The sequence below is a fragment of the Pseudoliparis swirei genome, chromosome 19, assembly GCF_029220125.1.
Source record: "Pseudoliparis swirei isolate HS2019 ecotype Mariana Trench chromosome 19, NWPU_hadal_v1, whole genome shotgun sequence".
Lineage (NCBI taxonomy): Eukaryota > Metazoa > Chordata > Actinopteri > Perciformes > Liparidae > Pseudoliparis > Pseudoliparis swirei.
This window is the reverse complement of record NC_079406.1, coordinates 15642537-15663513: the sequence shown is the minus strand read 5'-3', so window position 1 is coordinate 15663513 and position 20977 is coordinate 15642537. Positions and strand designations below refer to the sequence as shown.

The window sequence follows — 20977 nt, the reverse complement described above, 5'->3', positions numbered from 1 at the left end:
GACTCCCGGCACGTCGGAGGAGCACGAGGACGTGAAAGTGTCGCGCCACGTCTGAAATGCATCCCACGCAGATTGAGAAGCAGCTGCTGGATCACCAGAGCGGTGAGTGCATGGTATGAGTGTGAAAGTGTGTTATTAGTCAGGGCTATGATTCATAGGCGTCAGTCTGTGACTTACAAAGTCACAATCTCACTGAGCGTTTTCTAGATGCTGATGGAGAACAATGCCACGCAGGAGCAACCTCGACTTCCAGTCCTGTGAGCTGCAGCGCCGACACTAATTATGACTGAGGGTTATGACTTGGGCTGTAGTAAGTATGTTTAGAGGCCGGTCCAGTTGACTAACCTTAATATGATTTTCATGATTTTTTTACAATCTATGAAACGTCAAAATGTAACTGCTTTTTAGCTTGCAGTGAGGTTTCACATCAAACGCGTTGTCCAGCCTCCTGTTTTTTACTTTCTGTTAAATAGCCATTGATTTACAAGAAATGTTACTGATTGTTTCTCAAAATCCTATCAATATATAGACGATAAAATGTCTGACCAAGCATTCAATACTTTTGTTCAGTGACACTTTTTTAAATGTTTCTTAAAACACATTCTGGTTTCTATTCAGGAGGTAAAATAGATTTACAGTCTGTTTAGTACAAAATGTAAGCGACTATTCGTTTCCCCAGATGAAGGTTCCTTGCTGAGCAAAGGGTTGAGATCCCTTTGCTCAGCAAGGAACCTTCATCTGGGGAAACGAATACAGTCTCTTACGTTTTAATCACTTTAGAAAGGAATTTCTTCACGTCTGTCATCGAGAGATGGAACAATACCTTTTGAAATTCACATGCATGAGAGTATTGCTGCAAGACTATATATATATATATATCTTGTCCTTTCAGGTCAGCTCAATAAGGTATAAATATTCCTTATAAAGGTTTTCCTTGTTACTCCTTGCAGTGTGTAGATGGGCTTTAGGCAGGATTTAGACCATTGTGTTGGGAAGTGCGTGTGTATATATATATATTATATAATATGGAATTTCTCGTTAATAAAACAGTGGAGATGTCCATTGAGGGGACACTGACTCAACAGCCCAGGGTATCTGAAGCCTTGGCTACAGCCATGAAAAGAAGTGAAGTGTAAAGTTTGTCAATTCAGTTTAGCCCATTTTCACAAATTGCAAATTTGTCTCTGAGTGCTTTACAATCTGTACATATAGACATCCCTGTTCCAAAACCTCACATCGGATCAGGAAAAACTCCCAAAAAATAGAAAAAAAACTTTCACAGGGAAAAAATGGAAGAAACCTTCAGGAGAGCAATAGAGGAGGATCCCTCTCCAGGATGGACAGAAGCAATAGATGTAATGTGTACAGAAGGACAGACTAGAGTTAAAATACATTCAATGAATATGACAGTGTATGAATAGTTGGTATTAGGCATATTCCACGATCGAGACCTCCACGATCCATGACGTCTCATAGGGTCCAATGACCCTATGAGATGTGAAGTCACAAGGACTCCGGGGAGGAAGCAGAGTTAATAATGTGCAATAGAGAGATGAAAATTCATCCATAAGGAGGGAGAAAAGAGGAGATAGGTGCTCATTGTATCCTAAACGTCCCCCAGCAGCTATAAGCCTATAGCAGCATATCAAGGGGCTGGACCAGGTGAACCTGATTCAGCCCGAACTATAAGACTATCAAAGAGGAAAGTCTTAAGTCTACTCTTAAATGAGGTGACTGTGTCTGCCTCCCGGACTGAAGGTGGAAGCTGGTTCCATAAAAGAGGAGCTTGATAACTAAAGGCTCTGGCTCCCATTCTACTTTTTAAGACTCTAGGAACTACAAGTAGTCCCGCATTTAGTGAGCGCAGCTCTCTAGTGGGGCAATATGGTACGACAAGCTCCTTAAGATATGATGGAGCATCACCAATCAAGGCTTTGTAGGTTAAGAGAAGAATTATAAAAGTGATTCTTGATTTTACAGGGAGCCAGTGCAGAGCAGCTAGTGCAGGAGTGATGTGATCTCTTTTCTTAGTTTTAGTGAGAATACGAGCTGCAGCATTCTGGATCAACTGGAGGGATTTAAGGGACTTATTAGAGCAGCCTGATAATAAGGAGTTGCAGTAATCCAGTCTTGAAGTAACGAACGCGTGAACCAATTTTTATGCATCTTTTTTTAGATGAGGTTTGTCTGATTTTTGAAATATTACGTAGATGAAAGAATACAGTCCTTGAGATTTGCTTTACGTGGGAGTTAAAGGACAAGTCCCGATCAAAGATAACGCCAAGATTCTTGACAGTGGTGTTAGATGCTAGGGCAATGCCGTCTACAGAAACCACATCACCAGATAATTGATCTCTGAGGTGCTCAGGGCCGATTAAAATTACTTCGGTTTTGTCTGAGTTTAACATCAAGAAGTTGCAGGTCATCCATGTTTTTATGTCTTTAAGACATGCTTGAATTTTACTGAGTTGGTTGCTCTCCTCTGGTTTTATCGATAGATATAGTTGAGTATCATCTGCATCGCAATGAAAGTTTATGAAAGATTCCTGATAATATTGCCCAAAGGAAGCATGTATAAGGTAAATAAAATTGGTCCAATCACAGAACCTTGTGGAACTCCGTGACTAACGTTGGTGGTTATCGAGGCGTCATCGTTTACAAATACAAACTGAGATCGATCTGATAAATAGGATTTAAACCAAATTAGTGCCGTACCTGAAATGCCAATCGACTGCTCCAGTCTCTGTAACAGGATGTCATGGTCAATGGTGTCGAATGCAGCACTAAGGTCTAACAAGACCAGGACAGAGAGGAGTCCTTTATCTGCTGCCATTAAGAGGTCATTTGTAATTTTCACCAGTGCCGTCTCGGTGCTGTGGTGTTTTCTAAATCCTGACTGAAACTCCTCAAATAAACTATTATGATGTAGAAAGTCACACAACTGATTTGCGACCACTTTCTCAAGGATCTTGGAGAGGAAGGGGAGGTTAGAGATCGGTCTGTAGTTAGCCAACACCTCTGGATCCAGAGTGGGTTCTTCAGGAGAGGTTTAATAACAGCCACTTTGAAGGAGTGTGGTACGTGGCCTGTTAGCAGGGACACCTTGATTATATCTAATAGAGAGCCGCCAATTAAAGGCAAAACGTCTTTAAGCAGCCTCGTCGGGATGGGGTCCAAGAGACAGGTAGACGTGTTCGAAGTAGAAACCGTTGAAGATAATTGGTCACGGTTGATGGGAGAAAAGCCCTCCAAATATACACCAGGGCATACAGCGGTTTCCAAGGCCATTCCACTTGAGGACAGATTGGCACTGGTTAAGGGCAAGAGAATATTAATCTTGCCTCTAATAGTTAAAATCTTTTCATTAAAGAAGTTCATAAAGTCATTACCACTGAGGTCTATAGGAATACAACCTATATGTAGGTTCATAAGAATGCTAGAGCTACTAATAATACAACAGAGGAGCAGACATATGTGTTGTCCCCTGGCTCCTCCAAGCATATGGCTGAATGACAAGTCTGTTGGTCACTTAATGTGTGTCACACACGCGTATAACACACCCTTCCTTAAATTTGAGCCCACCTAACGCAGCAGATACTCCCTCCCTCCCCGCGTCCTGTCATTTGGTGTCATATCTATTTAGGGCTCTCCTGCTGTTCTTAATTTTCCTCTCGATTTCTCTCTCGAGCTCAAATGGAAGCAGCAACATTGAACTCCAACGCACAAGAGCTGTGTGGAAAACTGCAAAAGACCAAAAGGAATATCGCGCATACTCAGAGGAATTATTGTTGGGTGGAATTTAGCACCAGATTCATTTCAGCGAGGGCACTTTAGGGACTGTGGGAAACCACAACGCTGGGAGATTATGTGAGCCCCCAAGCGTTCCTCCTCATGCTCGCTGGAGCCGATTTGTGGAGGAAAATGAGAACAAACGGATCCGTTTAGGAGCAAAGGAACTGCTCAGTCTCTGCTTGTGTCTCATGGCTTCCCTCGGCGTCCCTAGTCCCTCCTCTTCAAACTCGGATGACGAGTCCCCCGATAGCAATCCGGAGCCGGATTCCTCCCGCTACACCTCCCACACCGGCAAGCAGAGCGGGCTCAGCAGCCTGGGCTACGGGGTCCTGGTGGCCTGGAGCAACCTCAGGCCCTTCATCCCCTTCATCCTCATCAGCTTTATGGTCGTGGCCCTCATCTACCTGATGCAGTTCATCATCTTCGGGGGGCCCTACAAGGACCCGCACTTCTTTGTGAAGTTCAATGAGCGCTGGCCCGCTCCGGGTCAAGAGGACTCTCGAAGGCCTTCAAAGTTCTTCAGTCCGGTCCCCCCCTCGTCATTTGAGCAAGTCTTCTTTGAACTGCACAGAGACAACGAGACAATAAGAACTGATTGATCACAAAAACGGGAGGAAATGTTTTTTTTTCTTCTTTGGATTTGAGCAACACGGATTTATGAGGAATTATACCAGGTTTCAGTGCTATTTAAAAGCACACCGACTTATAGGCTACTTTGACTTTCTTTAAGTAATTTATTATTGGTTGTATGTGTGTTGCTGTATATCTTTCCTGTTTAACCCATAACTTGTTATGTTACTGGTTGAAAAATACCAATTAAGACTGGGTAAACATTGTCCAGCAAAGTGCACCTGCACAGGTGCTTCTGAGACCTTGAACCAATCGGTGTCCAGTGTTTCTCTCCTTGTGAACATGTAAGCCATGATCATATAACAACCTCTTCAATTTGACCGTCCTCCTATTTGTTTATGTAGTCTGTCTCTGTAGTACCTTTTTAGAATGTTTTAAATAGAAAGTAACGCTAATGTGAGGTTTAGCAGTCTGTGGTTGACAAATGAAAGGAATCTTGTAAAGTTGATCTTTAAAATTCCTTCTATGGTGAAGCAACCAGAGGGAAAGTGGTCGATCCTGACTTCAACTTTGTCAGACTGCTGAAAGCTCATATATAGAAGCTTCAGCTGGACTTTGGAGGTCATGTTGCATATAGAGCAAGGACTGGATTTAGTCTCCTGCTGTATAAACTACAGTACTATGGTACTTTAAAGACACAATTTGATTGGAACCATTTGCCATCGTCACATGTAGACTGGCACAACATATTCTAAAACACGTTAACATTGTATTTGTCACTAATGCTCAAACGGAGGCAGGGTTGACGGGCAGCTGGGTGGTTGTGTGCAAGACAACATATATAGGTGGGTAAAAATAACACTGGGTTAATTTGTACATATTTCAAAGGGTGTCCAAAGTCAGTCATTAAAATAGTTTACCCCAAATATAGGATCTCAACCAGTTGGGTGAAAACAATTGGCACATAATGTTTTGTTGTGTCTTCAGCCACATTAAAGTGCCATTTATATTGCTTTGCCATACTGCACCATAGAAGCTAAACAAGTTATTTACATTGTTTTTCTTCCTGAAATGTTTGATACTTTAACTGAAAAGCTACAGTGACCACAAGTGTGTGTTAGTGTTAACTATTAAATGTAGTGCAGCATAAGATAAGTCAATAAACCAGCTAAGTTACTTACACTAATATATATATCTATATATCTTGAGCCACCATATGTCACAACAAAGTCTAGCTAATACGGAGTGTACAGAGCCAGGGTGTTTATTGCTTTTAAACTTTCCATATTTATTTCAAGACTGTTATGTCTTCCATCGACAGTTGAATGTTGCTCTTTAAGTCCATCGGTCTGGACTTATTATTATATTTTATCAAAGTTAAAGTATACTACAGCATTTTAATTACTTTGGTAAAAATAACATAGAACTCAAATAAATGCCCCGTCGGATATTAAATCACATTTGGGGGGACTTGATGACAGAAAGAGTAACTTATATTCTTAAATACTGATGAATGAAAAAAATTTGTCTCCAGCAAAAAGGGCACTTTTCTCATCCAGGGCAAAGGGGCTGGTGCTTGAGCACCACTAGGGCTCTATCTGTGCACGTGCCTGATAATATATGATAACGTTTTGGTTTATACTCTGTATTCATCATTTACATTTGTAAAGTAACTTGTGACTAAAGCTTTAAAGTGAGTGCAATATTTTCCACGACATTGTAGTGCAGGGAAAGTGTAAAGTAACACAAAGTGGGTATGATTAAGAACTATACAAGTTCCTCAAAGAACAGTACTTGGGTGAATTATACTTTCCATCTCTGGTCACTGAAAAGGGACAGAGGCTAATATGTTCAGGTGAAAGGGAAAGTAGTAGAAGATAGCTCTCTCGTGTTTAATGTCTTTACTCTTTGACTGTGCTGTTGTACCTGACCGTTGGCTGTGCAGTGGGAGCCACGCCCCCTGGTGGACGAGTGATGCAGTGACAGCCCCGCCCCTGGTGGCGGAGTGATGCAGTGACAGCCCCGCTCCCTGGTGGCGGAGTGATACGCGGCAGTGCGCCGTTTCTGCTTGATGAGCACGTTGACCTGCGGATGACCTCCCCAAATAACGTAAGAAAACAACTGAAAAGTTAACAAAATACTGACTGTAAATTGTATTGAAATATAGCAAACTTTTAACACAACCTAATTGTGTTTCTTTGACGTGGGAACGGGCTTATATGTAGCATTGAGACGGTGAGTGAACCTGCCCGCGTTAATGTGTAACACCTTCACAACAGGAGAGTTCAAACGTCTCGAGTTGTTCTCGGAGGTTTAGTGAGATTTAATAATATAAATGTTCCTGCATGCTCACTAACAGGTGATCTGATGTGACTCGTTTCCACCGCCCGACTCTGGCTGTTTGTGTTGTGCTGCTGACCGCTAGCTTCATGCAGATAAGCGCGCGAGTTTTTGATTTTATGTGAAACCTTCGAAGAGAACAAGTTTACGCTATAATATGAACCTACTGTCGTGGAAGCAAACATTTTAATCATCATTGGAGTGAGAAAAATGAAATTCACCGTTTTGAACTCAAAATAGGTCATCCACGTGAATCGTGGAGATCCGAAGAGTTTTTGTTTTGGGGGGTCACCTGGCCCGCTGCCGTTGAGATTGCAGTGAGACGCGGAGAAAAGTGTGAAGTGTTGCTCTTCGCAATAAAACATCTTTGATGGGACGTGTCGCGTCTCGGCCAATCAGCGTTCAGATGTCCACAGCGTTTGGGGGTTCAGGTTAGCTTGAATGTTAGCCCGCTACATCTGCTGCTGTCACGCTGCACGGTGTAGCGATGCTAACAAAGTACCCGTACGTTAAACACGATGTGATTTAGCATATTTTAGTATCGATACTTCATTAAGAGAGCGATCAGAGCGCACGCGCTGCTCCGTGTCGAGCTGTCTGCGCACACTGCGCTGCGCAGCTCACAGCGAGAGAAGTGGCGCAGCTTTAGAGACTTCGGCTTAAAAAATAAAAAGATGCCAGAAGTGAAATGTTTCAGTCTGTAAAGTTCTGTAACTCTACAGCTGCTCATCCTGATGAACTGTGGATCATCTGGTCAGAGACTAACGGCCTCATAGTGTATCATCAATGCTATGATGGAACCATGTAGTTTAATTCATATCTGGCTGTATGAATCAATACTCGTATTACTGTCATTTGTTAAGTGTTGAAAAAGTTGGTAAAAAGTGAACCATACAGATGTTTTATTTATTACTATTATAGATAAATATACCAGTCTCGTAATTATGGTACCATATTGTTTGTATGGTGTATTGAATTCTGGTATCGGGTATCATGATATTTATGGCAGGTATGTAATATGTATAGAAGTTATAATATGAGTATCGTGACAAACAGGTAGAGACAGAACAGATTCAGGGAGAAGTCCATGAGGACTGTTCAGGCAACAAAAAAAGGAAGTTGGTTCATGAATGACTTTAACCATATTATATATAATGACAATGTATATTTGTTATTACTATCATTATAGGGCTGAGTCAGAGCGGAGAACCTTTTGGTCTTAAACTGTTTATTATCATTATTTAGATTTGTGGTCAGAACAATAAAATGACTGTAGTTGTGGTTCTAAAAGCTTTGAGGCTTCAAACAACGTGGATGTGGTGTGGTGAAAGAAGAAGAAAAAAAATCACCTGCACCCCCCCGTTGTCACCTTTTTCACCCCTCATGAGTTTGCAGGTATGTACACGGTTCTGGTCCAAGATACGAATGTAGGCCATAAAGGAGTGACTATCAACATAGAGCTACCCAACTAACTTGATTAATAGTATGAATACAAATGCAACTATACCAAATATCATTTATGACATTAAATGCATCTCACTGTACCAGCGCATTAATCTGCTTTTAAGGTTTTTTTTAAAAGTACATATTCTGTTTAATTGTTAATAATGCAGTTTTTCAATAAATTCAAGAAGAAAATCCTACTTGGTGCTAATGTTTAATCAATACAATTAAAAGTTAGAAATATGCTGAGCATAAAGCAGTCTCTATTTTATATACAAATGGCTGGATGTTTGTATTAATCACTATTTGTTGTCAGGTCCACCCTGTTCTTCACAGAAGGGTACGAGTATAAATAAGTGTATCAAACCGTATTGCATCTCTTATTCCATCCCTTTCTTTGTTTTCTTTGCATGAGTCTGATAAAGCACGAAGCGGAACTGTTGCTCGTGCCGATGTTGATTTGTTTTAACATATATTCGTATGTGTTGCGTCATGTGCGGTCATTAACACAAACATTTCTGTTTTGTTCTTTTGGGAAACGACAACAGAAAATAGTCCGTCGTGTTGAAAGGCATATTTGCAACAAATACAAATTGTCATTTTTATCAATTCATCTTCACGTTTCTCCACTCTGCTCTTCCTCTGAAGTTCACGGGGAGATGTGGTCCTACCAGAAACCGGGGTTTGAAGCCCTCCTTCTCGCAGAGCTGCAGAGACAGCAGCAGTGCAGCCAGTTCTGCGACACTCTCCTCAAGACGGAGGGTATGAACACACCGAAACCTCGACATCTCCGACGCATCACACTGTCGCCTTGAGATCGTCCATCATCTTGAGCAGCTTCGTAGGAGGTGGTTCTCGTGTCATGTAAAGTCATCATTACTGACACCTTTCCTCTCCTCCAGGTGTATCGGTGCCAGCACACGGTTGTATTCTCTCAGCTATCAGCCCCCAAATGTCCTCCGCTCTGTCCTCCACGCCGCCGCCCCCTGCAGGACAGAGCCGCCTCTTGGAGTTTCGGGCTCTCGGCGCCTGCAGCCTGCTCCACATGGTCAGACTGCTGTACTGCGGAGAGATGGTCGGGGAGGGGGAGAAGGAGAAGCAAGAGGCCATTTCTGCTGCAGCCAAGCTGGGCATCCACGGGCTGGTGGAAGTCACAAAAAGAGATTGTAAGTGCCGAAATAAGGAAGAGTGGCGCACGGAGGTAGGAGTGCAGACGGAGCCACTGAGGCCTCAGGAGAAGGAAGAGAGGCTGGGCAGGTGGAGGAGCAAAGAAATGACAGATGGGAGCACCGTCCTGTGGAAAGAGACGCTGTTGGATGGTAAAGACACATGGCCTCAGACAGAACAGCTGCAAGTAAATTCAGGTCCTCCTCCTCAGCCAGCAGCCTCCTTTGAGACCATCGATATGACAGCTCTCCACGGTTTAGAACAGACTGACTCCCATCCTCTTCCCCCTCAAATTCCCTCCATCCCCATATCCCTCGTCTACCCACCGGATGAAAACACAATACGCCAAGCTTCATCTGCTCTCGCTGACTCCATGCATGAATCTGCAGCAGCCGGACACACTGTTGTGGCACCGTCTCACACCTTTGTCCCCCCACCCCTGCTTCCCTTCTCCAGCCATGTGACCCCAGGTCCTGCTGACCTTGAGAACTGGTGGGATGTCACAGCAGTTGAAGAATTGGGAGACGAGCAGTTAGAGCAGTTTCAAGGCAACATCCCAGAATACATCAGCTACTTCCTGAACCTGGATAAGGAGAAGGGTGTTGGTAGAGGCAGAGCTAGGAGGAGGCAGGGTGCAGGAGTAGGAGGTGCCAGGAGGGGTGGGACGGCTGAAAGAAGAGCCAGGACACCACAAGAAAGAAGAGGGGGTAGAGGCAGACGAGGGTTAACGCAGACGGTGGATCTTCAGGATGTGGGGGTGAGCAAGCTGCAGACGTTTTTCCTGCAGCGGTGGGGGCCGTCCAGAACGGGCCAGGGGGGAGGATCTGTGGGCAGGAAGCTGTACCTGAAGACCAGAGAGCTCCTGAAATCGACCAAGAGCGGTCAGAGGAGAAGAAGGCGTGGCAAAGTGTGGGAGTTCAGCCAGAGTGGAGATGTGCTGCCCGACTGTAAGGGAGGAGGAGGAGGAGGAGGAAGAGGAAGAGGTAACACGCAGCACAAGAGGAATGCAGAGCAGCAGTTTAACCTGGTGAGAGTTCACTGAACACGGTCCTATTGGTAACAACCTAAACGTGACGCTAAACAACATGAACTAAATATCAAAATAAGGTTCACAAACTCACCGGTCACAATTAATCATTTAAAAAGCATTTTACACCTTTAAAATATTGTATTTAATTTATAAACAAGAATGGAGGTATAGTCCAGGGCTGGGATAGGAATATCTGTAATGCTATTGATAATAATTTTAAAAAATCTTGTTTTCACAAAGGACTACACCTTTGTTGTTCCTAAAGGTAAACAACATGGGAGTTGTGTATTTGTGGTTTTAACTTAGAATATATTGACAATATCAGATTTTCACATAAATATATAAATGACACACTGTTTTAATGTGTTATTATTTACAATATATAAATATTTCATTTTTAAATATCACAGTTGTAATAGTTGTAGACCTGGACACTCCATATTTGATCTATTTAAGTGCAAACTTTGAGAAGTTGTTGCCGCTGTAAAAGAACTGAATAACACTGAGCCGACAGAGTAACTGTGATTTAATATATATATATATATATAATAACTGATTTTATTAGATTCTAAACTTAGTGTAACTCACTGCAGTATTACACATTTTTAATTCCTTGTCCAGCGGCACGTTGTGTTGTAATTAATACTCTTTTCTCCACGGTTACAGGAGGGTCTTCCTGTGGGCGGGGCTCCGAGGGCGAGGGGCAGGCCTCCGAGGGGCGGGGCTCAGAGGGCGAGGGGCAGGCCTCCGAGGGGCGGGGCTCAGAGGGCGAGGGGCAAACCAACAGCACCCGATTCCTCTTCTTCCCCTCACATCGTCCAGACCGTATCTGCCCTCAGCCCCTCCCTCTCTCCGCCGCCCAGCCTGCTGTCACCCGCGGCCTCCTATGTGCCTCCAGAATCGTCCCTCCTCCTCAGCACCTCCCTCCCTCCTCCGCCTCACGAGCAACAGCCCGAACACTTTGATCGTCTACTGGAGGAAGTGATGATGGGCCTCAACATTTTACCCAACAACAACAACAACAACAACAGGGCTTCACATTCTCAGCCTCCTCCTCCAACAGGTAGCAGCAGTTATGCCTCTTGCGATGAAACTTTAGTCCAAACCGAACCATGCGACCGTACCGCTGTCCTCCTGGAAGCCAGTCCAGGTTCTCATGGGTCCACACAGGCCGGTGCCAAAGCAAGAGGAGACGTGGGCTCCGACAGCGAGCGGCCCGTTCTGCAGCAGCAATGCGAGGGAGAGCTGGATGAGATGCTGGACCACTTCCTCCAGTCCTTTGAGTGGCATGTTGACAGCTGTACTGCGAGGAAAGAGGCGGAGCTTGGTGGTCAGAGTGGCACAGAGGCGAGCCAGCCTGGCCTCGTTAAATCCAGAAGAAACGAGACCAACAGACGCTCTCGAATAACTGAACTGCACCAGAGTGATGAAGCTGAAAAGCCCCGCAAGACTTCTGCTCCCGAAAATACCAAGGAAGCGCCAATGAAAGTCAAAGCGCCAGCCAAACAACGAAAGAGGAGGAGGAGAAAAAACGAGTCTCTGTTCTCACTGGAGAAAGAGAGGGCGAGGAAGCCAGTGTCACCAAGTGACAAGAAGACCAAAGACGCTCGTGAAGTCCAGGGAGACGAGCAGCTGCAGCAGAGGCCGGTGGTGGAACTGGAGCGGTGTGGCCGCTGGCCAGTTGAAGTTACACCGCAGGAACGCAGCTGTCTGGAAGACAAGGTGATGAACCTTTTTAACGACTTCTGGTGACGTCTGCCGTCACCGCCAGGCTTCTGCTATTAATACCAGGGTTACACTGGACTGTAGCGGTCACAGAATGAAGACGTATCAAACGGTTGGCCCGTCTGTTTCTATTTTTCAGAGCCGCGCAAAAGCACCGACGAGTTCATCATCCGTAAAATACGAACGAGACTCCTTGGTCACAAAGACGCACCCAGTGAGGAGCAGGGTGACCGGCGCGCGCTTCACGGTGAGATCGTCACCGAACATCCGTCCTTTAGAGAAAGAGGCACCGCGTTTTTAACTTGTTGTTTTGAGCCGCGCGAGCAGCGAGGCCGTACGGACCACGGTGGCTGAAATATCAACCGATATTGATCGGACATTTCATGGACCCCAGATGACGAAGCCTGATAGAGATAGATAGATAGATAGATATATACTTTATGAATCCCCAAGGGGAAATTTGTCGTTACAAGTAGCAGCACCAATAAACCAAAGGCACAAGAATAAAAACAAAACACAAATATAAAAAAACGGATGAAAGATATATAAGTATACAAAGTAAAATACAAAACAAAATATATATGTACCTACACAACACACAACATCAATAACAAATCAAATTCAAAAGTATTAAATATAGACAGTGTGTATATGTGATAACTTTTAGGATCCTCCTAACTTTTAATAGCCTCATCGTCAAAACTTTACTGTGTCCAATACTTGGTAAACATTATTCCTGCTCCATATCAGCAGGGTAGAATTATAATTGTGGCACGTCAGCATGATGTGCTCAGCGTTTAGCTCCCTGCAGAGCTGGTCGCATTGTTGTCGACTTTTTTCATTTTTTATTTGTCTGTATATTTTTTCACGGTTCATTTGCTTTACAGGACGGTTCCCCCTCTCTCCAGGAGCCACTTCTGACCGGACGGCCGCCCGCAGAAGGCCGACCACATCGCAGTGGAAACGAGCCCAATGACGACGTCCTCAGTCCATCTCGGGCTGAGACGTCAGCGCCGCCAATTCAGCCGCCGCCTGTGGAGCTCTGTGGCACGGTGGGACAACGGGGGAAAAGGCAAAAGAGACATGAAGAAGAAAATACTGTCAAGCCACAGGAAGAAGGGGAGAGAGCTCCGAAAGAGGGAGGGGAGAGGAGAGCGGAGTCAGAGGAGGTGCCGAGTGACGTATCCTCTGCGGCCAAGAGGGTCTGCTTTGAAACACGCGTCCCGAGCTCTCGATCTGCAGACGCCGTCTCCGAACCAGCAACCGGAGAGATGAAGGCGGTTTCGCTCGCCAGTGAAAGAGACCGCTTACAAATAGAAGACGGAGAGAAGAAAACAATGTGGATTGAACTGAAACTCCGACCAACTGAGGAATGTTTGCTGGCTGAGGAGACGGAGGTAGTCGGCGTGGACGGAGACCCCGAAGACGACCGCTGCCCGAGCAGAACCGAGCCGACTCGGTCACAGCCGGCCGACGGGACTCCTCCGGGTTCAGAAGAAGAGGTTTGTGTGCGGTCGACAGGAAGCTGGGAAGAGGACGAGGACATCGATGTGATCGGCGGTTTCGGCCCCGCCCCCGAGCCGGTGATCATCAGCTGGACCGAGTCTTCGGAGGAGGAGGGAGACGAGGACATTGACGTCGTCGGAGAAAAGACGGACTACGCTACTGGCAGACGATACAAGACGGAGGGGCTCTGACGGTCGCTTCTGTGACATCCAGTTTGGTTTCTACTCTTCAGTTTGTTGTCTTTTTATTTCCCAGGAAACGTTTGTTCCATCGATTTAATGGAGTTCAAGACATGAATGTCTTCTGTTCTGAGTGTGAATGTGCAGACACTGACAATCCTATCCTACTCCACCGAAGTTTAGGAAAAGAAGAGCAACATGTTAACAGTTTGTTAGATTGAAGGACATGAAAGATAAGGCGTGCATCATAATGCATGAAGACAGTTCAACGAGCTAACATAACTGTCGTTTTTAAGAAGCTATTGAGTAGACTGACAATTATTGGCAAACTCAGCTGATGGGGGTCGTTAATTTTGTTGGTAATGTTTTGATGTAAATAAGTTGTTCCTGTTTAATGAATTCATTTCAGATGTTTTAAGCAGCTAGTTTAGCAAAGTCTGTCTTAACTGTCGAATGTTGAAAACCAAACCAAAATAAAATCAGGTTCATGTAATGTTGAGTTTTATTAGTATGTTGATGTAAATAATATCATCCTCTGTTCTGCCAGTTTGTAAATGCTCCCTGTTGATGTTGATGCTTGCTGGTGTTCCTCGAGGCTCGGGGCCTCATCTCCTTCATAAAGAACCTGGTTCTACCTCCTGCTGCAGCTGCTGTGGCTCCACATCCTCACGAGATGAGGCTCTCCATCAGGGTGTGGATGTTATTATTATAGTGCAAGAAATTTAAATTACCACATCAAATGTATTATACATCCAATAATACTGGAATCGTGATGCAACTAAAACACATCGTCAGCTCATTAGGTCGATGTATTTGTCAGTTTTATTGTCCCCCAGGAGATTTCTGGTGTTGCATTGGACTTACTTTTTTAATATTTTGGTAGTATTTTTAATTAATGGAGGCTTCATAAAAATGGCAGACATGTAAACTCCAACTCGACTGGTGGCTGGAGATATTCATCTGGGAGGCGAGTTCTAGTTGCCTAATGTTTTGTCAGTGCTGAAGATTTTTTCTACAGTTGCACTTTATTCCACTTTCAAAAATACCGTTTCTGAGAGGAATAACTGAATGTCAAATAACATGAAGTCAGTTTGGCAGCTACCCTTTTAAATACAGATAAAGCTGCTGCATGTTCAGGCTCTAATGCATGTGGCTGAGGAACTTAACGCCCACGTTTGTTTGAAGGTTTCATTTTTGAACAAAAACATCAAACTACACCTTCAAAATACTTTGAGTTTGAGAAGTACCTTTGAACCTTTTCATTCTTTTTCCCTCAGTGTTAAAACTTTCACAATAAACCCATTTGAAGCACAACTGCGGTTCTCTGAAGAAACGGCCTCCTTGAAGCCTGCAGGTGGTGTTTCCTGCCGCAAAGAGAAGGGGAAAGCCCACTTTATTCGTAACATACACACGTATAATAAAACCAGAATACATGAAGTGTAAATGAGTTTATTAGTATTCAACCTCCTTCACACAACATGGTAACACATCAGCTGCACCGAGGAGACTCGGCCATGTTGGAGCTTCATCTCCCGTTTGGTTCCAGCTCGCTGAGGAATCGCTCAGCTCAGATGTGTGTGAGTGGAAACCTCTAAACCAAATAAAAAGACACTGTGAGCGTCGGCTATGTTGGCCTGTGTGAGGGGAGCGTTGGTTTCCCGGTGCTTTAACCGTGAGATATCGTCTCTTAGACCACGATAAGGCTGTTGCGCCTCAAATCAAGAGGAAGGAAAGGATTGAAGAGAGGAAGAAAGAAATGGAGGAAGGGATGAAAGCAGGGGGGTCGAGGGTTGTCTCAGTCCGTCTCCCTCTCAGTGCTGGATGCGCCTGATGGACTGGACCTGGGGGGTCTGACAGTGGGACCCCCAGTTCCTCCAGTGCTGGTAGTCTCCGCTGTGCCTCTCACACTCCATGATGTACTGCTGGCCTCTGTATCCGGGGTGCTGGTAGCACACGAAGCTGCGAGAGGAGGGAACAAAGGTCACTGGGACTATTTGTCCTGTGATATTTTTCAGACTCTAAGCCTGATGTTCGAGGATAAATCATCTGCAAGGTGACAAAGCGTTTGCAGAATGAGTTTCCTGACACAAAACAACAGAACATCTCATGAGTGATCGCATGCGCAGTAACTTACGCGCCACTCTGCACGTGCATGGAGCCAACTTCAGGCTTCATCCAGCCCATGGCCTGCAGAGAGGGGAAGTCGTCGCAGATCTCCACACTGCGGCCGAGGAAGTTCTCCTTCTCAAAGATGGTCATGCGACTGCGCTGGTGGGACTGCGGGGAGGAACGCACCAGTTGGATTGTGGAGCCCTGAGGGAGTTGTGGCTCGCCACCTGAGCACCGGGACACGGGAGGTACTCACGGCGCAGTAGATGGGGCGCAGAGACATGAGGCGCTCCACGTGGTAGGAGAGGGAGCCACTGTACGCGTCCCAGTGGGGGTACTCTCCTCTCTCCAGGATGAACTGCTGGCCCTGGAAGTCATGGTGCTCGAAACCCACCCAGCTGTTCAGAGAGACGGAGAATACATCAGCTCGCTTGGCACAGTCCACTATTTGACTGTCTCAGTGCTTAAAGATTCCCACATTTTATTTTATTTCCTATAGGATGGATGTATCGAGGGGAAACAAAAGGGCATACTTGTTTTCTTTGATTCGCTCCATTGACAGTCAGAGAGTCATGCATGTCTTGTTTTTGCCAGAGGAAAAGTGTAAACACTTACGCTCCGCTCTCCACTCTGATGGAGCGGATGTTGTCCAGTCCGCAATCATGAACGTTGCAGCACTCGGAGGTGAACTCCAGGCACTTGCCCTGGAAATGCTCCTGCTCGAACACAGTCACCTGAGGGAGGAGCAGGGGAAGGAGTTCAGTTGGCAATACGGTTGTATATAGTTGATCATCCTTTACCTTTCAGAATCCAGTAATGTGTGCTCAGATGAGTGTTTACCTTGAAGAAAGGAGCCATGCCCATTCCTGAGTTGACCAGCGGCTGCATCATTGGGGACCTTGTAGTTCTGTTCATCTTAACTCCTGATGTTCAAATGAAGACAAAGAAAAAATGAAGTCAAGCAAAGTAAATATGGGGGAGTTGTGGGAGAATTTTTTTCTCCACAGACTAATTTATACATAAATGATCGACGATGAATAGACGTTGGCATATTTATCATATCATATACATGGTGGTGTTCCATATCCACCATAATTCCCTTTGAAACATTTAGGCAATGCAGCTACAACCCATCTCATAACAATCTGACCTAAAACATCTGGAAGGTGAAAAACATTTACATTTTTAAATTTGTCTTTTTTTAAATCGGAAGTATGATAATAAAGTTCTCATGACAGTTCAGATGTGTTCCGTGCTTTTGGTTTTCAGTGGGAAGCACTTGTTGTGCACCTGTCTGTCTGAGCCTGTTGAGAGCAGAGAGGAGTCCTTACCTAGACGGATACTTTATTGGAAGAGCTCGAAAGTGGTGCGCGCCTACGGCCTGCCTCGTAGAGCTTTGACGGAACCTGGCGCTTCAGTTTTATACCGACGGCCGGGGGGCGCGCATGCTGGTGCGCGTCCATGGCTCTGACTCGGCTCATGCACGCCCCCGGATTGGCTGCGTGGATGCTGTCCAGCTCAGCAGATCCCATAGTGCTGCTGCTGCTGCCGAACAAAGGCGCTCCGGTTTGTTCGGACCCCGGTCAGCAGTCCGGCGCAAAAGGCCGGGAGCGGCGTGGAGAATGTGGGGATTAACGGTGGAGGGGGGGGGGGGGGGGACAGGAGAAGATAATTGGGTTGACCGTTGATATGAATACTGTATAGAAAGGTTAGAGAGATATGAGGGCAATTTTAATAATGTTCCCACGACTACATCTCATTCTAGCCGAAAGATATCGCACGCGCGCCTTCAAGGGTGCAGGTACACCTGTGTGCACACAGATGTGTGTGTTAGCTACAGCAATGCTTTCCAAAGGAACTCACATTATCCGCGTGTGCACTGAATGTAACAGTTCAGATGAACTCACATCCTCATTCATCCATCAAACATCACATTATGTTTGGTTGCATCACATCAATAACACGTGGTAGTGGTCTTCTGCCTCTCGGCTCTTCCAGATGAAAAGTTTATTTTCATTTCATTCTGATACATACATCTCATATTAACTCACTGGCACTTTCTGGAAACATGAAGCCTGGAAAATTTCTATTGAATTACATTTATTTAAAATAAAAAATCAAATGATATAGGTCATGTGCCAAAATAGATTAGTTTATACTTTAAATAAATGGATTGGTATGTTGATAGGTGAATAAAGAAACTGAAATATAAATCTAAATGATCATGATTTATGTCATTTACCTGCACAAGTTGATGGCAGAAACATCAACTTGTGTTTCATTAGTTCAGTGAGTAACAGGTCCTCAGTCTGGTGTCCAGCTTCGGTCAGTCCTCTGGCTCCGCCCTTCCTCCCTGTTTGTCCCTCTCTGATGATGAGGGGTTTCTTTTGTCTCGCGTCTCTGACCTCAGCAGGTTTGTTTCTCTCCCCATAATCCCTCTCCTATGGGCGCCAGCATATAAAAAGGAAGGGCGCACTTCGAGTTGTACACATTTTGAGTGAGGCTTGTTGCAGGCATCGCACACACAGACAGGTACGGTACACACACACACACTGTTTACCTGCAGGTGTGTACGGACACAAAACATACAGATTATTCTGTATCTGTCGATTTTTGTGTTTCTAATCTCGTTCTCTATCTGGAGACTCTTACACCAGTAAACACAGGATAGATTTGTTCCATCAACGTTTCCTTGCTCACTGTGTTTTCCTCTTTCCGCACAGCAATCATGTCCAGTGGAGATAAGTCCAAGACTTCTTCCCAGACCGATGGGAAGGCTGCTCAGGGCAAGAAGTCTGAGATGGGAATGATGTCTTACAAGGTAGGTGTCTATAATATGGGATTTAAAATATATTCCGTCCGTCACATCACAGACCTTCACTGTGGTTACTGACTCATCTGTGTGCATCTGTCCCCTCCAGCTGTATGTCTTCGACCAGGAGAACTTCCAGGGTCGCGTGATCGAGATCAGCAACGAGTGCATGAATGTGTGTGAGATGGGCATGGACCGCGTGCGCTCCCTGCGCGTTGAGGGTGGACCGTAAGTCTCAATACACACACATAAATACATTGAAAGCACTCATCTTTGCGTGGATAGTTCATCATACTGTCTCCTCTGCAGCTTCGTGGGATTTGAGCAGATGAACTTCTGCGGTGAGATGTACATCCTGGAGAGGGGAGAGTATCCTCGCTGGGACTCCTGGAGCAACTGCCAGAAGAACGACTACCTGCTGTCCTTCAGGCCCGTCAGAATGGTAAGAAAAAAATCAAAACATTCACACGTTCTCTTTTTGCTTTTTACTGCCCCATGAACTGGCGTCTCTCCTCCAGGAGCCCGAGAAGCACAAGATCTGCCTGTATGAGGTCGGAGAGTTCAAGGGCCGCAAGATGGAGATCATGGATGACGACGTTCCTAGCCTGTTCTCCTACGGCTTCACCGACAGAGTGGGCAGCGTCAGTGTCAGCTGTGGAACGTGAGTGCAGTTCAAAGACATAAACACCGGCACAAAGCAAATCATGTACTGAAGTGTTTCCTGTTGTTTTTCTCCAGCTGGGTGGGATACCAGTTCCCTGGATACCGTGGAAGCCAGTACCTGCTGGAGAAGGGCGAGTTCAGGCACTTCAATGAGTTTGGCGCCCGCCATCCTCAGTTCCAGTCCGTGAGGCGTATCCGTGACATGCAGTGGCACCAACAGGGCTGCTACACCATGGGCAGCAAGTGAATCTCAGGGACCGAGAGAAAGAGAAAGAGCGGAAGTGAAGGAGAGGGGCGGAGGAAGAGCGAAAGGGGAAGAGATGTCTGAGGCCTTACCTCAGTACCGTAAATGGTGTATGATGTAAAGCAGTGAGGGGAAGGATGAGGATCTAGATCTGTCGCAGAGTGGAGAAAACACCTGGACCACCCTCCATTCCTCTCTTCCTGTGGGCGGAGCTTTGCTTTCCCCCTTTTCTTGCTTTTATCCTTTTTTTAGTCCCTCACTTTTTTCTCCACGGTCCTCTGAGACACCGTAGAGGGATCACGGCACCTCTTGCTGTTTTACACACTTGATTCTCGGCTCAGGGTATGATGCACCATGGGAAACTGAGTCCTTAGAGCCCCCTGACCCCGTCTGCTCGCCCCTGTGCACTGCACACCTCTCTGCTATACAGAATCCTCGACAAGTTTTCAATAAAAAGGAAAATCTTGATTTCAAAGCTGTTGTTTTTGTTATTACTGAACATGATACATTGCTGCTGATATTCAGCTTCGTTTCTACTGTCAATTACAAAAGAGACTCAATCATAGTACTTTAAAATAGCAGTTTACCAGTGTTTATACAGCTGAAACATGTAATGTGATAAATAATTTTGTCCTTATGTGAAAGAAAATCTAGCTTAATTAATCATTTAATTTGTTGCCCCCACCCAGGCAGCAGCTAAGTTACCCAAATCAAACACACCCTTAAATTTTTTTATACTTTAATGTATTTAAAATATACTTACAATTTCAATAGTACATTTCAAATGTATTATCAAACAAATGTACTTTCTGCAAATATATACAAAGTATACCAAAGTCACACTTTCACCTATTTTAAAAATTCAACTTTTAACACACTTTTAAATAATTGTACTGTAGTATACATTGAAACATATACTTTGTAGTGTAGTGTACCAGTGTAAGTTCTGTGCAATTACTTAAATGTACTTCTTTAAACTTCAAACATATTTTTTGTATATTTTCTCAATGTATGCCCGAAATTAGCATTGTAACAATATATTTAAATACCGAGTTTAAAAAGTCAAATTTGTTGGAAATTAGTAAGTAAACTTATTCATGCTATTATTTTTATCTATTAATTGTCTACTTTAAAGTATACTTTTGGCACATTCTAAATATATTAACAATGTGATTATAGTATACCAAAAGTATACTTTTGGTTTATTATAAACATATTCTAAATATATGAATATTGTGATTATAGTATACCAATATTATTAACTTATTCTAAATATATTAATATTGTGAATATAGTATACCAAAACATATACTTTTGAATTATTCCAATTACTAAGAAAGCACACGCTGTTATTACTATGCTATATTACTTTGTACACATATTGTCCATTCAAATAT

At 44.5% G+C, this 20977-nt stretch overlaps 3 protein-coding genes across 6 annotated transcripts; 2 read left to right on the top strand and 1 right to left on the bottom strand.

The window, feature by feature from the left end:
- The first annotated feature begins 37 nt into the window (after nt 1-37).
- On the top strand, nt 38-14245 carry LOC130209198 (uncharacterized). 3 transcript variants are annotated; one of them, XM_056438699.1, is made up of 8 exons: nt 38-102; nt 208-310; nt 6308-6471; nt 8794-8907; nt 9048-10339; nt 11009-12064; nt 12207-12314; nt 12955-14245. In XM_056438699.1, the coding sequence occupies exons 4-8, from the start codon at nt 8805-8807 to the stop codon at nt 13762-13764; spliced, it is 3369 nt and encodes a 1122-aa protein (XP_056294674.1). In that variant the 5' UTR covers nt 38-102; nt 208-310; nt 6308-6471; nt 8794-8804; the 3' UTR covers nt 13765-14245. The 3 variants fall into 3 exon arrangements, with proteins under 3 accessions (XP_056294674.1, XP_056294673.1, XP_056294672.1); XM_056438698.1 differs by having other exon boundaries at nt 208-314; nt 3689-6471; XM_056438697.1 differs by lacking the exons at nt 38-102; nt 208-310; nt 6308-6471 and having other exon boundaries at nt 8078-8907.
- A 940-nt stretch (nt 14246-15185) lies between these two features.
- Nucleotides 15186-17215, bottom strand: cryba1l1 (crystallin, beta A1, like 1). Its single transcript, XM_056438708.1, has 6 exons — nt 17193-17215; nt 16702-16784; nt 16477-16595; nt 16118-16259; nt 15887-16029; nt 15186-15711 (listed from the first exon to the last, which is right to left on the bottom strand). Exons 2-6 carry the CDS (start codon nt 16774-16776, stop codon nt 15564-15566), a joined length of 627 nt encoding a protein of 208 aa, XP_056294683.1. The 5' UTR covers nt 16777-16784; nt 17193-17215; the 3' UTR covers nt 15186-15563.
- Nucleotides 17216-18332: 1117 nt separating this feature from the next.
- On the top strand, nt 18333-20055 carry crybb1l1 (crystallin, beta B1, like 1). Of its 2 annotated transcripts, XM_056438706.1 has the most exons (6): nt 18333-18393; nt 18585-18682; nt 18783-18901; nt 18983-19115; nt 19192-19334; nt 19412-20055. In XM_056438706.1, the coding sequence occupies exons 2-6, from the start codon at nt 18590-18592 to the stop codon at nt 19581-19583; spliced, it is 660 nt and encodes a 219-aa protein (XP_056294681.1). In that variant the 5' UTR covers nt 18333-18393; nt 18585-18589; the 3' UTR covers nt 19584-20055. The 2 variants fall into 2 exon arrangements, with proteins under 2 accessions (XP_056294681.1, XP_056294680.1); XM_056438705.1 differs by lacking the exon at nt 18333-18393 and having other exon boundaries at nt 18430-18682.
- The last annotated feature ends 922 nt before the right edge of the window (nt 20056-20977 follow it).

What these genes read in the sequence shown, in the direction of transcription:
- crybb1l1 (XM_056438706.1), top strand. Translation starts at nt 18,590, where the DNA reads ATGTCCAGTGGAGATAAGTCCAAGACTTCTTCCCAGACCGATGGGAAG. An exon ending in TGGGAATGATGTCTTACAAG is followed by an intron (nt 18,683 to 18,782) that starts GTAGGTGTCTAT and finishes TGTCCCCTCCAG; the next exon opens with CTGTATGTCTTCGACCAGGA. An exon ending in CTGCGCGTTGAGGGTGGACC is followed by an intron (nt 18,902 to 18,982) that starts GTAAGTCTCAAT and finishes TCTCCTCTGCAG; the next exon opens with CTTCGTGGGATTTGAGCAGA.
- LOC130209198 (XM_056438697.1), top strand. Translation starts at nt 8,556, where the DNA reads ATGAGTCTGATAAAGCACGAAGCGGAACTGTTGCTCGTGCCGATGTTG. An exon ending in CAGAGCAGCAGTTTAACCTG is followed by an intron (nt 10,340 to 11,008) that starts GTGAGAGTTCAC and finishes CCACGGTTACAG; the next exon opens with GAGGGTCTTCCTGTGGGCGG. An exon ending in GCAGCTGTCTGGAAGACAAG is followed by an intron (nt 12,065 to 12,206) that starts GTGATGAACCTT and finishes TCTATTTTTCAG; the next exon opens with AGCCGCGCAAAAGCACCGAC.
- cryba1l1 (XM_056438708.1), bottom strand. Translation starts at nt 16,776, where the DNA reads ATGAACAGAACTACAAGGTCCCCAATGATGCAGCCGCTGGTCAACTCA. An exon ending in ATCAGAGTGGAGAGCGGAGC is followed by an intron (nt 16,260 to 16,476) that starts GTAAGTGTTTAC and finishes CTCTCTGAACAG; the next exon opens with CTGGGTGGGTTTCGAGCACC. An exon ending in TGCGCCCCATCTACTGCGCC is followed by an intron (nt 16,030 to 16,117) that starts GTGAGTACCTCC and finishes TCCTCCCCGCAG; the next exon opens with TCCCACCAGCGCAGTCGCAT.